Below are 12,832 nucleotides of genomic sequence, written 5' to 3'. Positions count from 1 at the left end.
GATGGATTATGAATGGGAATATCGAATAAAAGAAATAACGATAGAAAACCCGACTCTTCTCGGGTTTGGCGCCCAAGCGAATTAGCCTCATACGATAATTGCCTAAGTAATTATTTTTGCCAAATTAAGATTTCTGCCTAACTGTACTCTCCTCACACTGCTGCATGTCCTCAGCCAATCAGAACGCTTGTTACGTAAAAAGAAATCCCCATCTGCCTAGGCTGGACAAGATATGCCTCCTAAAGTGTGTAAACGGAAGTACAGGAAGTACAGGCTACAGGCTTTCCGGTTTCGACAAAACAACTATAGAAACATGTGAAGTGCACAATATTTCCTCGTTTAAGCCACTGCAACGGCTTTGCCTGAAGAATTTACTACATGACTGGGACGTTCTAGCTTGTTTGCCGACAGGATTCGGGAAAAGTTTGGTCCGTTCGGAGGCAGCTTCTAGGGGAAGTACATACACCGGAAATTCTACCCCATACACACTTTCGGCCGTAGTTATTTACCAGGCTTTATCCCACGGAGGAGATAAAACTGGGAACGAGGTTACCATCTGCCTAACTCACTCGTGTGACTTGTGCATTACAAGTCAACGTTACATATTATACAGACGGCAATCGCATGATTTAGGCAAGTAAAACAACTGCCTAGTGTATGACATGTAAGAGATGTAGATGTATGTATGTAAGAGGAAAAAATGCCTAAGTCACAACATATTTTGTTTAAAAGTCACCTTATTTGGTTACGCAATGGTTGTTGTGTTTTTGCAAACTTGTTGATACAAATAAATTAAAAACGAATTTGCTGGAAAATTTGTTTTTTCTTCTTTTCCAAAAATCTTGAAAAATTATCGTATGAGGCTAATGACATGTAATAATCTCTGATTACGAGTGTGCTACCTGATGCCATGACCCTGAGTGGCTTGACGGCTCCTCCCCAGGGGGATCCCAGGGAAATGAAGCCCTTGATGTACTTGTCCTTCCAGGCCTGAGGCTGGTGGTTGAGGAAATAGAGGACGTAGTGACAGCCCATGCTGTGACCCAGCAGGAAGATGGGTTGCTGGTACTCCTCGTACATCTCCTCCACCAGAGCCTGCATGTTGGAGAAATACTCCGCCTGTTCATCTGGAGGGGAGGGGAGGGGTAGAGATGGAGAGTCATTTAGATAATTGATAGGCCAAACCATGTGACCGCCAGATCCAATAAAATTTCAGGAAAACGCACACTAACAGAAAGTGATTTGTTACTTGCAAACGAACAGTCCAGTTTCCATCCAACATGACAAACATGTTTGCCTTACAATAGCAAAAAGGCATGTGATGTTCTGAGCTGTCTGGCCTCAGGGTGGTGCTATTCTCCTGTCTGGCCTCAGGGTGGTGCTATTCTCCTGTCTGGCCTCAGGGTGGTGCTATTCTCACAAAATAAAAAAACACGAACTACTCCTCAACAGTAGATGGTGGATTGAGAATTTGGGGATATACCGATATACCGGCCACCGACAGCACAGCTACGCTGGTCTGTGGGGGAGTGAGAAAATGAGGGATGGATTTATAGACATTTAAATTAAATTGTATGGAAGGTTAAGAAGGTTTAGAAAAATACTCTGCATTGTCATCATTAACTCATGAAATGCCAACGCTTTAAAGTATAAGAATACGTGGCAGTGTTTGCAGGGCTAAAACTATATTATATATTCTAGCTATGGATATAATATTGCCCATTTGACATCGAGTATCTATCGTTCAATATGTGAAAAAGATCCATACATTCCCGTTTTATACCGTGGTGAATATAAGTATAGTTTTAGAGCGGTCTAGGGTAATTCCCAAAAGGCTGCGTAATAGCCATATGCGTGTATTCTACTAAAAGCGTTGTCGTTTCTTGCCTGGACTAGCTACTATTCTCAAATCAAATCTAGATTATAGGTATTATGTTTCATCATGAATGCATGAAAGAGGGGGGGGGGTCGTTCTTTTATGCTTTGATCGTCAACAACGGAATACGTTACACCAGGGGTTCTCAAACTTTTTTATACCACAACCCCATTTTATTTAGGAATTTTTTTGGGGACCCCACACTTAACCAGTCACGAGGATAGTCAGGTTAACTCGCCATCGCTTGAGCGCCAATCACGAGTATAGTCAGGTTTTAATCGTTATTTCTTTTATTAGCGATATCCATTCATTTTCATCCATCCAGCCTGATGTTATCGTTGGGAATGGGTCTGAGCTCGCAAAAGGGCAAATACCACCACCTTGCACTCCATTGGGAATGGTGTAGTTTCTTTAAATACTCAGGCGAGGTAGGCCTCAACAACGTTGGCATGGAACAGTAACCCCGCCCGCCCGTCAGTGTGTAACGGTCGGTAATGTGGTACGGACCTCCATGAGCAGTATTTGGAATGGTGATCAGATAATTGGATTATTTCTTTTGCATTACATCAGATACAAGGTAAGAACACTATATATAAATTTGATCGTTGATCTGATATTTATTTCTACTCCGATCGACGCTGTCTCTGTGTGTGTGTGGCTGTGTGCCGTTGGGTGCAGGAGGTGGGGGGGGGGGGGGCCGCGGTCCAGGGCTCTTTTCATTCTTGCACGAGGAAGGATGATAATGATGATCTAGCATTGATTTCAGGAAGATTCGATAATCAGGCGAAAAATTACAACGTGTTTAGCGTATTTCACTAAAGGGCTATTATCGCGTCTTTTCCTGGAATTACTAAGAATCACCAAAACTATACTAAAGCGGTATAAAACGGAAATGTACAGATGAAAAAAAAATCCGTTTTGTACATGTTGACTGGAAGCAACTCACTGATAATCGACGGGTGTATTAGACCCATAGCTATAATTTAAGATATATTTTAAGCACTCGCAAATCTCGCAGTCCCCCCATTGATTAAAGCTGTGGCGTTCTAGCGCCCTCTCGCGCATTAAGCGATGGCACAGAATGAGTTAATGTATCGCGTAATTTCAATGTGGAAATAAGGAATATCAAAATAAAAGCACACGTTGTTTAGAAAATGAAATTACAGCACTATGTTATCAATGAACTGAATGAATATTATCAACAAAAGCAATGGAATTGTTTCTGTATACACATTTATAAAACGAGGCATATTTAGCCAAAATATGTTGCCAGAACATGAAAAGAAAATGCGCTCACGTGCGCTTTGGCAGAGATCCGCTTCTACTCTAAAAATCCGCCCAACAGAGGTATGTTGATGCGAAGGGGACACGCTTTATCAGCGCAGCATTACACAACACTGGGTACTCGTTCCGGACTGATATCCAGAACTTTGCGAGGGCCTGTCCAGTGAACTTGACTTTCAGTAGCTTGTCACACGAAAGATCATTGAGCGCCTCCTGCATTCTGTTCCTACAACAAGCCATCAAGCTGAGTAAATACCCCCAAATCTCTGCTGATTATCCTGGAGTGCCACTAACAGAGTTTCCAGCTCATTATCAGCACATTTCTCTGCCAATGTGTTGTTTTTGTCTGCAAGGAAAATCCACGCTTCTTCTCCGAGTTAACAAAGGCGAATACTCTGCCTCGAGATAGCCACCTCACTTCAGGTTATGCGCAGAGGCAGAGCCCATTTCATCGCGGCCAACCAGCAACGCTTCTGACAACAAACCTATCCATTGCGAGTCCAGGTTGCGTGAATATTAAAGGCAACCTACTTGTGTTCAGCTTTTCTCTGATTGGCCACGACCCCCCGCCCCCTTTTGCCGCAAACGCGGCAGCAGATGTCCCTGCAAGGTCCCAAATTAAATGAATGAAGCGCGCAGCGAACGCGGCAGCAGAGTGTATAATGTTATTTTGCGGAGCATAATGTATAATGTTATTTCGCCCGTTTGTAACGTCATAACATCAGTGGAGGCTGATGACTGATTAACTAGAAACTGTACAATTGTAACGTTATATGTTATTTCGCGTATAATGTTATTTCGCCCGTTGGAGGCTGCTGACTGATTAATAATAAGCTCTCTTTATTTCGCGGAGCATAATGTATAATGTTATTTCGCGTTTGTAACGTCATAACATCGCTGGAGGCTGCTGACTGATTAATAATAAGCTCTCTTTATTTCGCTTCCATTCATTTTGGGGACGATGTTCAAATATCATACTTCTGAAGTATAAACAAACTATACTGCTGTGACGATTTTGAATTGTAACGTTATATGTTATTTCGCGTATAATGTTATTTCGCCCGTTGGAGGCTGCTGACTGATTAATAATAAGCTCTCTTTATTTCGCGGAGCATAATGTATAATGTTATTTCGCGTTTGTAACGTCATAACATCGCTGGAGGCTGCTGACTGATTAATAATAATCTCTCTTTATTTCGCTTCCATTCATTTTGGGGACGATGTTCAAATATCATACTTCTGAAGTATAAACAAACTATACTGCTGTGACGATTTTGAATATCTTAACATGTATTTACGCCCATACAATTTTTTAGATGAATGATTGTGGATATAATATAGAAAACACATCATTATGATATTGTCAGATGGCGTTGTCAGATGTGTAGAATTCACCTACTTACAATTATTTTCATATAAAATACAATGGTGAGTGAGAAATGTATCTCCAGTGATAAAACCCAGTGCTCTATGATACACAGCGTGGATGGGCTTTCAGGTGGAGGGAGGCGCATGCATGTACATAATTTCACCATAATCAAATACAGACATAATTGTGGATTATTGTACAATGGTCTTCTTACTGGCAGCAGAAAAGCATGATTTGTTTCTATACATATTTTTACTTTACTTTACTTTCTCTCTGCCGCGTCCTCTCTGCCGCGTAACAACACACAGAGCGGCGCGGCGCGGATAAGGGCGTGTGCTAGGGCGGTCACGTGGCCAATCAGGGAAACGCTGAACGAAAAGCTGAACACAAGTAGGTTGCCTTTAATATTCACGCGTCCAGGTTACATACAAAAGACCAGACCCCCTCCCGCGATTATAAATGCACAGGGTGTAGTGAGAATGATGTGTATTGGAATACGTGTGTCGGCCTTCATTGATGAAGGGGCGAGACATGGCAAATACACACAGCTGCCGGGTGGAAAACTCGATCTGAGTAAATTTTTTTTGCCAATGCGCCAAGACTCACTGTCACCTACTTTGGGTCGCAACCCGTAGTTTAAGAACCGCTGTAGTTGTAGTTTGATAACCCACTTTGGGTCGCGACCCGTAGTTTGAGAACCACTGCATTACACAGTACATTACACACATACGCTCCGATCGCAATGAAGGAATTATTGGATAAACTCAAGATTGATACCATATAGCCCTTACCTTGACTAGGATGTACCCCAAAAAGAATATTCCAATTATCTGATCGCCATTCCAAGTATTGATGTTGATCGTGTCGCCAATATAATCCACCAAAGAACATGAATCGGGAGTGTTTGATTCTTATCAATCCATGCGTTATAACCGCTCGTCATGCCCGACAAGGAAAAGTCCACCCGGACCTATATAATCGACGCACACCCCAATACACAGAGTTTCAAAGGATGTGCAATACTGGCCGCAACCTACCAGGCGGCGGTATTGGACTTTTGCGATCTCAGACCCATTCCCAATGATAACACCAGGCTCCCTGGATGGATAATGAATGGAAATATCGAATAAAAGAAACAACGATCAGTATACTCGTTGTTGGCGTTCAACGATTGGCGGCCAATAACGAGTTTAATCACTGTTGGCAGAGAAAGAGTTAAGGAAGCTAGAGTACATGTGTGGAATTTACTTGCTAGTCTGGGAGGAAGAAGGAAAGGAGGAAACACAGACGTAGGATATTTGAGCAATGGCAGCAGTGTGATTGTATATACGTGGTGTGGAATTTATCACATCAACTTTAGTAAACACGTGTGTGTGTGTGTGTGTGTGTGTGTGTGTGTGTGTGTGTGTGTGTGTGTGTGTGTGTGTGTGTGTGTGTGTGTGTGTGTGTGTGTGTGTGTGTGTTTACCTGGATCCCTATCAAACGGGAGGACATTCTCACACACTCCGTTGAGGTTAGAATTTGTGTTAAGGTCAGGGTAAGGTTTAAGGTTAGGCTGTGTACAGTAAGTGTCAACGTTAAGAGTTAGAGAATGAATGTAAGGCAAAGGAATATCTGTAGTGTGTGTGTGTGTGTGTGTGTGTGTGTGTGTGTGTGTGTGTGTGTGTGTGTGTGTGTGTGTGTGTGTGTGTGTGTGTGCGCGCGTGCGTGCGTGCGTGCATGCATGCATGTGTGTGTGTGTGTGTGTGTTCAGCATGCTACTCACTAGGTGCTACTCTCCAGTCATATGGAGCTCCTCTTACTGTTTCGTTGCGGGTATAGCCAATGTTGACCAGATGCTGCACCATGGTGTGGAAATAACCTGGGGGTGCAACCACAGACAACACATTCCCCAACTTCATTACACATAATGAGGAACAACACTACATGTATGGTGCCAAAGAGGCGGGGCGAGACATGCAGTGACACTGCAGACTTTACAACCAATAGATTTAAATTTACATTCAGAGTCGGTATAGTTGTCGAGAAGTAGCTTGTAGCTAATAGACTGGAATTTGAATGTTTTAACTAGTTGGAAAAGTTATATTATTAGTTACACATTACTAGTACCACCCAACACTGCTCAGTATAGACATGCTATAACTGAACTTAAAGATCCAGTACAAGGGTGTTTTAACTCATGAATTGCTTATTATGGACTGTTAATGTCATAAGTATCATTTGTTTTGATATAGGTGTTTTACACTACAGTATATCGATGCTTGATGAGACTATGATGCAGATGCTGAGGACCAGGGCCCTCATTCATCAACGTGATTTACGCACAGATATGTGCTTAAGCTGTGCGTACGACCATTTCTAAGCAGAGTGTGGGATTCATCAATTTCAACTTGAACTTGACTTCGTGCTTATATTTATGCACAGCTCGGACCATGCGTACCTGGCGCCCATTGGTAGAATATATTATTACAACAAGGAAATGAGCTTCTGTGCATTAGTTTCAACACTGGCATGTTCTGTATGAACCGTAATTCATTATAGTTCATTGTAAAATAGCAACAGTAGTGTAATTATGGTCAAAACCCTATAAATAGCATTTGGAATAATAGATCTTTCTCTCAGAATGAATGCAGCATGGTTTATATAGCGTTATCGGAATATACGGGGTGTACTGACTGACTGCGCTCCGCGTAGCTCAACTCGTTATTATTTTGCGCACAGACCGCAGAAACACGGGAACGTTTTGATTATATTTAAAAGGCTTTACGTTAAACGAAACAAGTGGAATTTCGAAGCTGTAAGCAGAATACAAGTCATATGAACACCCACGATATAGTGTTCTTCCCCCTTTTTACTGTATAAGAAAGAATAAAGAACGCATTGCAATGACACCAGATAGTGGACAGACTATGTAAATATGATGATGGGATTCAAGTTCGCGTTTTTGTTGATCATAGGCATGCTGTCAGAGTATGATATCTTAATCAAACATTCTAGAACATTTGTCGTCACAGATCATGTCATAATAGAACATAGGCTACATGGCATGGTCCATCGTGATATTGTGTAGACTGTTATTACTGTACCGGTACCACCCATTGTGACAACAGCCTTGTGAGTCCCGCACACAAACATGATGGAATTCAAGTTCATGTATTGAAAGGCAGGCTACATCATACATGGCAGTGAGATTCATTGTTCTTGTATATGCTCTCGTATTATTGTTTATATAGGCTACCCAATACTGACATCAAAATAGATTGTATGCCTCTAGAAATCATATGCAGCAGGTAGAAAATTGACGGAAAATCCGTCGCGATTTGGAATAAAATTGAGGAGAACTTTAATCCCTGGGTATTAATCAAACAAAACGGGAAAAGGCAGTCATATTCCAGCACGGTCTTTATTAGTGTTTGCGCTGCCCAGGCAGCAATGGTTAATAGATATCATATCCGACATCACCGTACGTGTACACGTCTGTCAGCCTGTCACATAACACGCTTCCCTCGGCTTAGTCCATTTTTCCACATTTCATGGGGGTATTCCATTACCGTATATGGTTAATCGGGGCGGTTCTGGTATGCAAATACTTAAAACAGTGCACGAGCTCAAACGTAGGATCAAAGTCATATTTATCAAGACAGGTGTGCGTAGAACCTGTGTATGCACGTGTGATAAATCCCGTTTTTTTTGTGCATGCACAGATTCTAAATTCTGTGCTTAAGTATGGAAATAGAACATTTTCTACGTCACGTTGATAAATGAGGGCCCAGGACTAGATGTGACTGATGGGCCAATCAGAGCAGCTAGATATGACAGTATTAATATGACAATATTACAGAAGAATCAGACTGGATATCTGAAATGGCTTGATTTTGTTGATATCCAGGGGGATAGACATCAAAGGGCTTTAGTCATCATTTTCACAACAACAACAACAACAGTCCTAACATTCTGGGTAATGTTACATCAACATACCTTGTGTAAAAGAAATGCAATGAAATTGAAAAACAAGATTGTCATTGTACTGTATCTTTCAGAAGCAGAATCCGCAAATAAACATTAAACAGTAATATGAAATGGACCTCGGATCACTTTTCTTACCTTTGAAGCTAATAAGGAGAGACTTACGGGGAAATTAAGGTAAAGGCATAATGAGTCGAATTATACTGAAAAACAATCATCACTTATTATGACACACTAGAAGTGTGTGGTGGTGTCTTTATCTGCAGAGACCCCTCCCTGTGCCTGGACCTACGTATTTTGTTGTGTTTGTTGTGTTCAGGACATTTCTGGGTCTCTCAACCTTTGGGCAGCAAGTTATGTGCATGTATCTCCACCTACTTGCCATTTCCCCACGTGGAACGCACCTGGTTGGATATAAACATGGTTCTCTGTTCCCCTTTTCAAAAAGAAAATGGCGGCTTGTCCGCTCATCAACGTTCTCTTTTTCTACCTAACGTTGAACCTAAAATAGGTTTCTGACAACATCTTAGTGGTACGTTTGATATGATATTGCTGGATCCCGAGTCATATTTGATGTGAGCTGCCTAGTTTGACAGTTTGATCTGGCGTTTGACGGTACAGCTAGGTAAACAAACACCACATTGTTTTGTCTGTGCTCTGGTGACATTGTGTGGCTTTTAAGCCAAAGTTTAGGGTTAAATAGTGTCAGTACAGGTGTCTTTCTCTCACCTGCCAGCCGGTTGGAGTCCAGGAACTCTATGGGGTAGGTCTGTCCGAACCCTGGCACCCGTACCTCCACCCCTGGAGAGTTGTCGACCCGCCGTGTCGTCCTATTGTACACAATCCTATTGCAGGGACAAGGACAAAGAGGCCTTAAACCAGTGGTTTCAACCAGCCACCCTCAAGTTGCTATCTCCCAATTGGAATACCCCCTCCCGTTGGTACCAGGGATCGAACCAGCAACCTTTCAGTCTGCCTCTTTATCTCTAGGCTAGGGATGCACGATATAGATCAGCAACCATGTCAGTATTGGACAATTACACATTATTGTGAGGTTTCTTCAGTGGTGGGAATTGGGCTGATGAGAACTGGGCGGATGTGAATAACTGATGTTTGTTTGTCTGTAGTTGACCCAGTACTCTGTGTACTCAAACGCTCCCTAAATGAAATAATGAACACAGATATCATGCGTCATCTTGTGATATCATGCGTCAGATGTGGTGTGTGATTGTGTTACTATAAATTACACTGAATCTCCTTACAACTTCAGAGAAACTTGTATGTATTATAGCGGCATATCTACTGGAGACTCATTACGTGTGCTCTCTCTGTGCGCTGAACCGTTCCGAACTGAGCGAAGACAGAGTTTGTTTGACACTTCTTCTGTATCGCGGTCACATTTTTCATATGGGTGACTCTTCTAGGCCATACTGTCACATGTGTGGGTGTGAGATGAGGCCAACACAAAAATCAGGGGGGGGGGAGTATAGCATAAACTGTAAAACCTAAGCTTGTGGTGTGTCCAAAAAGTTAAAAGTTAAATATTTAGACAATTAAGACATTTATATAAAGGTAGAATCTGTATTGTTGTCAAACAGCGACCTCTAGAAAAATGCGCCCTGCTTGGTATTGCACTTTGTTTACATTTTCTTGTTTTGGTCTGATGTGTGGGTTGGAGTTTAGTAACTTATTACACTGTGGATTTCTCCAGACCTCTCTTGGCAGAGCCTGAGGTCTGGCCAGCAATAGCAACCTCTCCCCTGTACCTATTCAAATCCAACCCACACGTCAGACCAAAACAAAACATGTAAACAAAGCACAATACCAAGCGGGGCTCTTTTGCCCCAGAGGTCGCTGTTTGGCGGCATTACATAGTCCACCTTTAAGCAATAACACATGAGAGGGAGCGCGCTGCACTGTGATATCTTGGCACCGCTAGGCTGAGGTCGCAGGCATGAGGCAGACCGCTCAGATTCAAACAATGTCAAATATAGTTTGCTACTACCGTACTTTTCGTACTATAAGCCGCACCTGACTATAAGCCGCAGCAGCTGAATTGAACGATGTGTACATATATAAGCCGCACTGGACTATAAGCCGCAGGTGTTTTAATGTTTAATTACCATATGTAATTAGCATTGGGACACAATACTGTCGGACAAATAACAAGAATTAACTCATTTACAAGTTGTATTAAGTTTAGCAAATAAGGGAACAGATAAATAACATTTCAATGCAGTCAAAAAAGCAATATTTAGATTTGTACATTTTCGGGTTTGGTCACGTCGAGTCACATATAAGCCTCACCGTTATATAAGCCGCAGGGTCGAAAAATGGGGGGAAAAGCCGCGGCTTATAGTCCGAAAAGTACGGTAGTAGTGTTGTCACTCACGATACTGGAATTTCTAACTTCGATACAATACCTTGAAAAGTATTGATATTCGATACCATTTTCGATACCACAGGAAAAAGGTTCAATCATAAAATGTAAAAAAAAAAAAAAAATATATATATATATTCTTTTTTATTATAAATTTTGCTTTTGTTGCTGGTTGATTCTCCTCAGCTTCTCTCTGGTACTATAAGAGAAGATAAATATAACACTTTTAAAACCCTTTGTTTATCTTTAGATCACACATTTAAAAATAACTAAATGATATAATCTTAGAAATTAAGTAAACACTGTAATCTGTGTTGCGTGTACCTGACAAACTGAACTGTTTGTATTAGTCATATTCCAACTTAACTGAATGCACATGTGTGTGTGTGTGTGTGTGTGTGTGGACTACTGTACTATTACAGGTATTGAAATAAACAATGCAACTTCCTTATACAATTTTTATTAATTTTTATTTTATGAATAATTAAATATCGATATTGCGGAAAATGAGTATTGAAACTGTTTTAAATATTCAGAATCGATATGTATCGAAAAATCGATATTTTTACAACACTAGCTACTAGGCTACATTATCCAGAGATTTTGGTTGTCACTGGAAAGCATCTTTAACCAATCACAATACGTGGTTGGAACTAACTGTGGCATGATAAATAGAATGGGGTGAAGGTTGTGTCGTGGTTACCTAATGTTGTCTATCCAACAGTCTACGCCAATGGGCATGAACATGTTGAGATCTATCCACAGTGGAAACCAGTTGTCCGTCTTCTTGTAACACATCCAGTGGACCAACGTGGGCTTATCTATCTTCGCTTCCAGACGGTTTCCCAAGTTTCCTGGAACTGGAACACACACACACACACAAACACACACACATGTAGACACACACAAATAAATCATCAGTGTCATACAGACATTTCAGAAGACGCTAACATTTTGTACTAATTTCACCACAGTGTGCATCCATCCACTCTAGTCTGCTGCATTATGCTTATCTTAAAAGTGATAATAAGGGCAAATATATAAGGGCAAAAGCAACCTTTGAGAGGGTTACGTTTAGTGAGCACAGGAATAGAAGAGCCAGTAAACAGAGGCAGCTGGCTACAGTATAACTATTACATTTTTACTCATTTTATTGGATTGTATAATTTTTCAAGGGCGGGCATATTTTAAACCATCTCCTGATAGCTGCTAGAGTCCCCTGGAAGCCTTTAGAATCAGAATCAACATGAGAATCGATTGTTTGCTGAGCATGTAACAAACATGTTTGTGATCACGTCTTCCACATGCAATCTTTCAGAGTTCATTGAGTACACTGAGCATACAGAGTTTGTCCCATCTGTTATGTCGTACCGTATCCTGCATTCTGTCTCCGTATTTACCTTAGTGGGTAAAGGGTTAGAGGTCATGCAGTTCCCAGTGACCCTGAAACTGATGGCGTGACAAGCATGCTTGTGTCCGTCACACACAGGAAAAGTTGAATAATTCCATATGTTTCTGAAAGTGATATACTTTGTTTGTACTACGCTGTAAATATGACTTCATTTTCTTTTTAGAACTACCGAAGTAAGAGAACAACCCAAATCAAATCACTTGCAATCACAGAAAGTAAACATTGGCAGATATATGGAGTATCAATATCCATATTGGATCTAAAATGTTTCGGTAGGGCCCACCGAGAGTAAAATAACAGAAAATAACAGTTTTGGTTTGATATCACACTTCACTTCATCATGCAGATCCAATAATGCCATGAATAGCAAATTCATTATTTTTGTTGTGATTTGGGCGTACCGTTCACACATGGTGATATGAAGCTCCATTCAGTATTGAGGTTCCTACAGAGCGTGACCCCTGCGGTATGTTTTGGTTGTCCTGCTCAGCTAGGTCATCCTCTGGCTCTTTACACAAAATGCATGACCGATGGCTCCATCGCACC

General features: G+C 41.4%; 1 protein-coding gene across 1 annotated transcript in view; it reads right to left on the bottom strand.

The window, feature by feature from the left end:
- The window catches only part of lcat (lecithin-cholesterol acyltransferase), a 42,073-nt gene that overhangs the window by 18,209 nt on the left and 11,032 nt on the right, over window positions 1-12,832 (bottom strand). The window contains exons 2-5 of the mRNA XM_084316682.1: window positions 11,579-11,735; window positions 9,225-9,340; window positions 6,295-6,390; window positions 903-1,127 (exon numbers count right to left, since the gene is read on the bottom strand). Of these exons, the coding sequence (XP_084172808.1) occupies window positions 903-1,127; window positions 6,295-6,390; window positions 9,225-9,340; window positions 11,579-11,735 (594 nt within the window). The remainder of the gene's footprint in view (window positions 1-902; window positions 1,128-6,294; window positions 6,391-9,224; window positions 9,341-11,578; window positions 11,736-12,832) is intronic.

This window comes from Notolepis coatsorum (assembly GCF_963971535.1).
Source record: "Notolepis coatsorum genome assembly, chromosome: 6".
NCBI classification, from domain to species: domain Eukaryota; kingdom Metazoa; phylum Chordata; class Actinopteri; order Aulopiformes; family Paralepididae; genus Notolepis; species Notolepis coatsorum.
The sequence above is the reverse complement of the archived record's forward strand: the minus strand, read 5'-3'. Positions and strand labels throughout refer to the sequence as shown.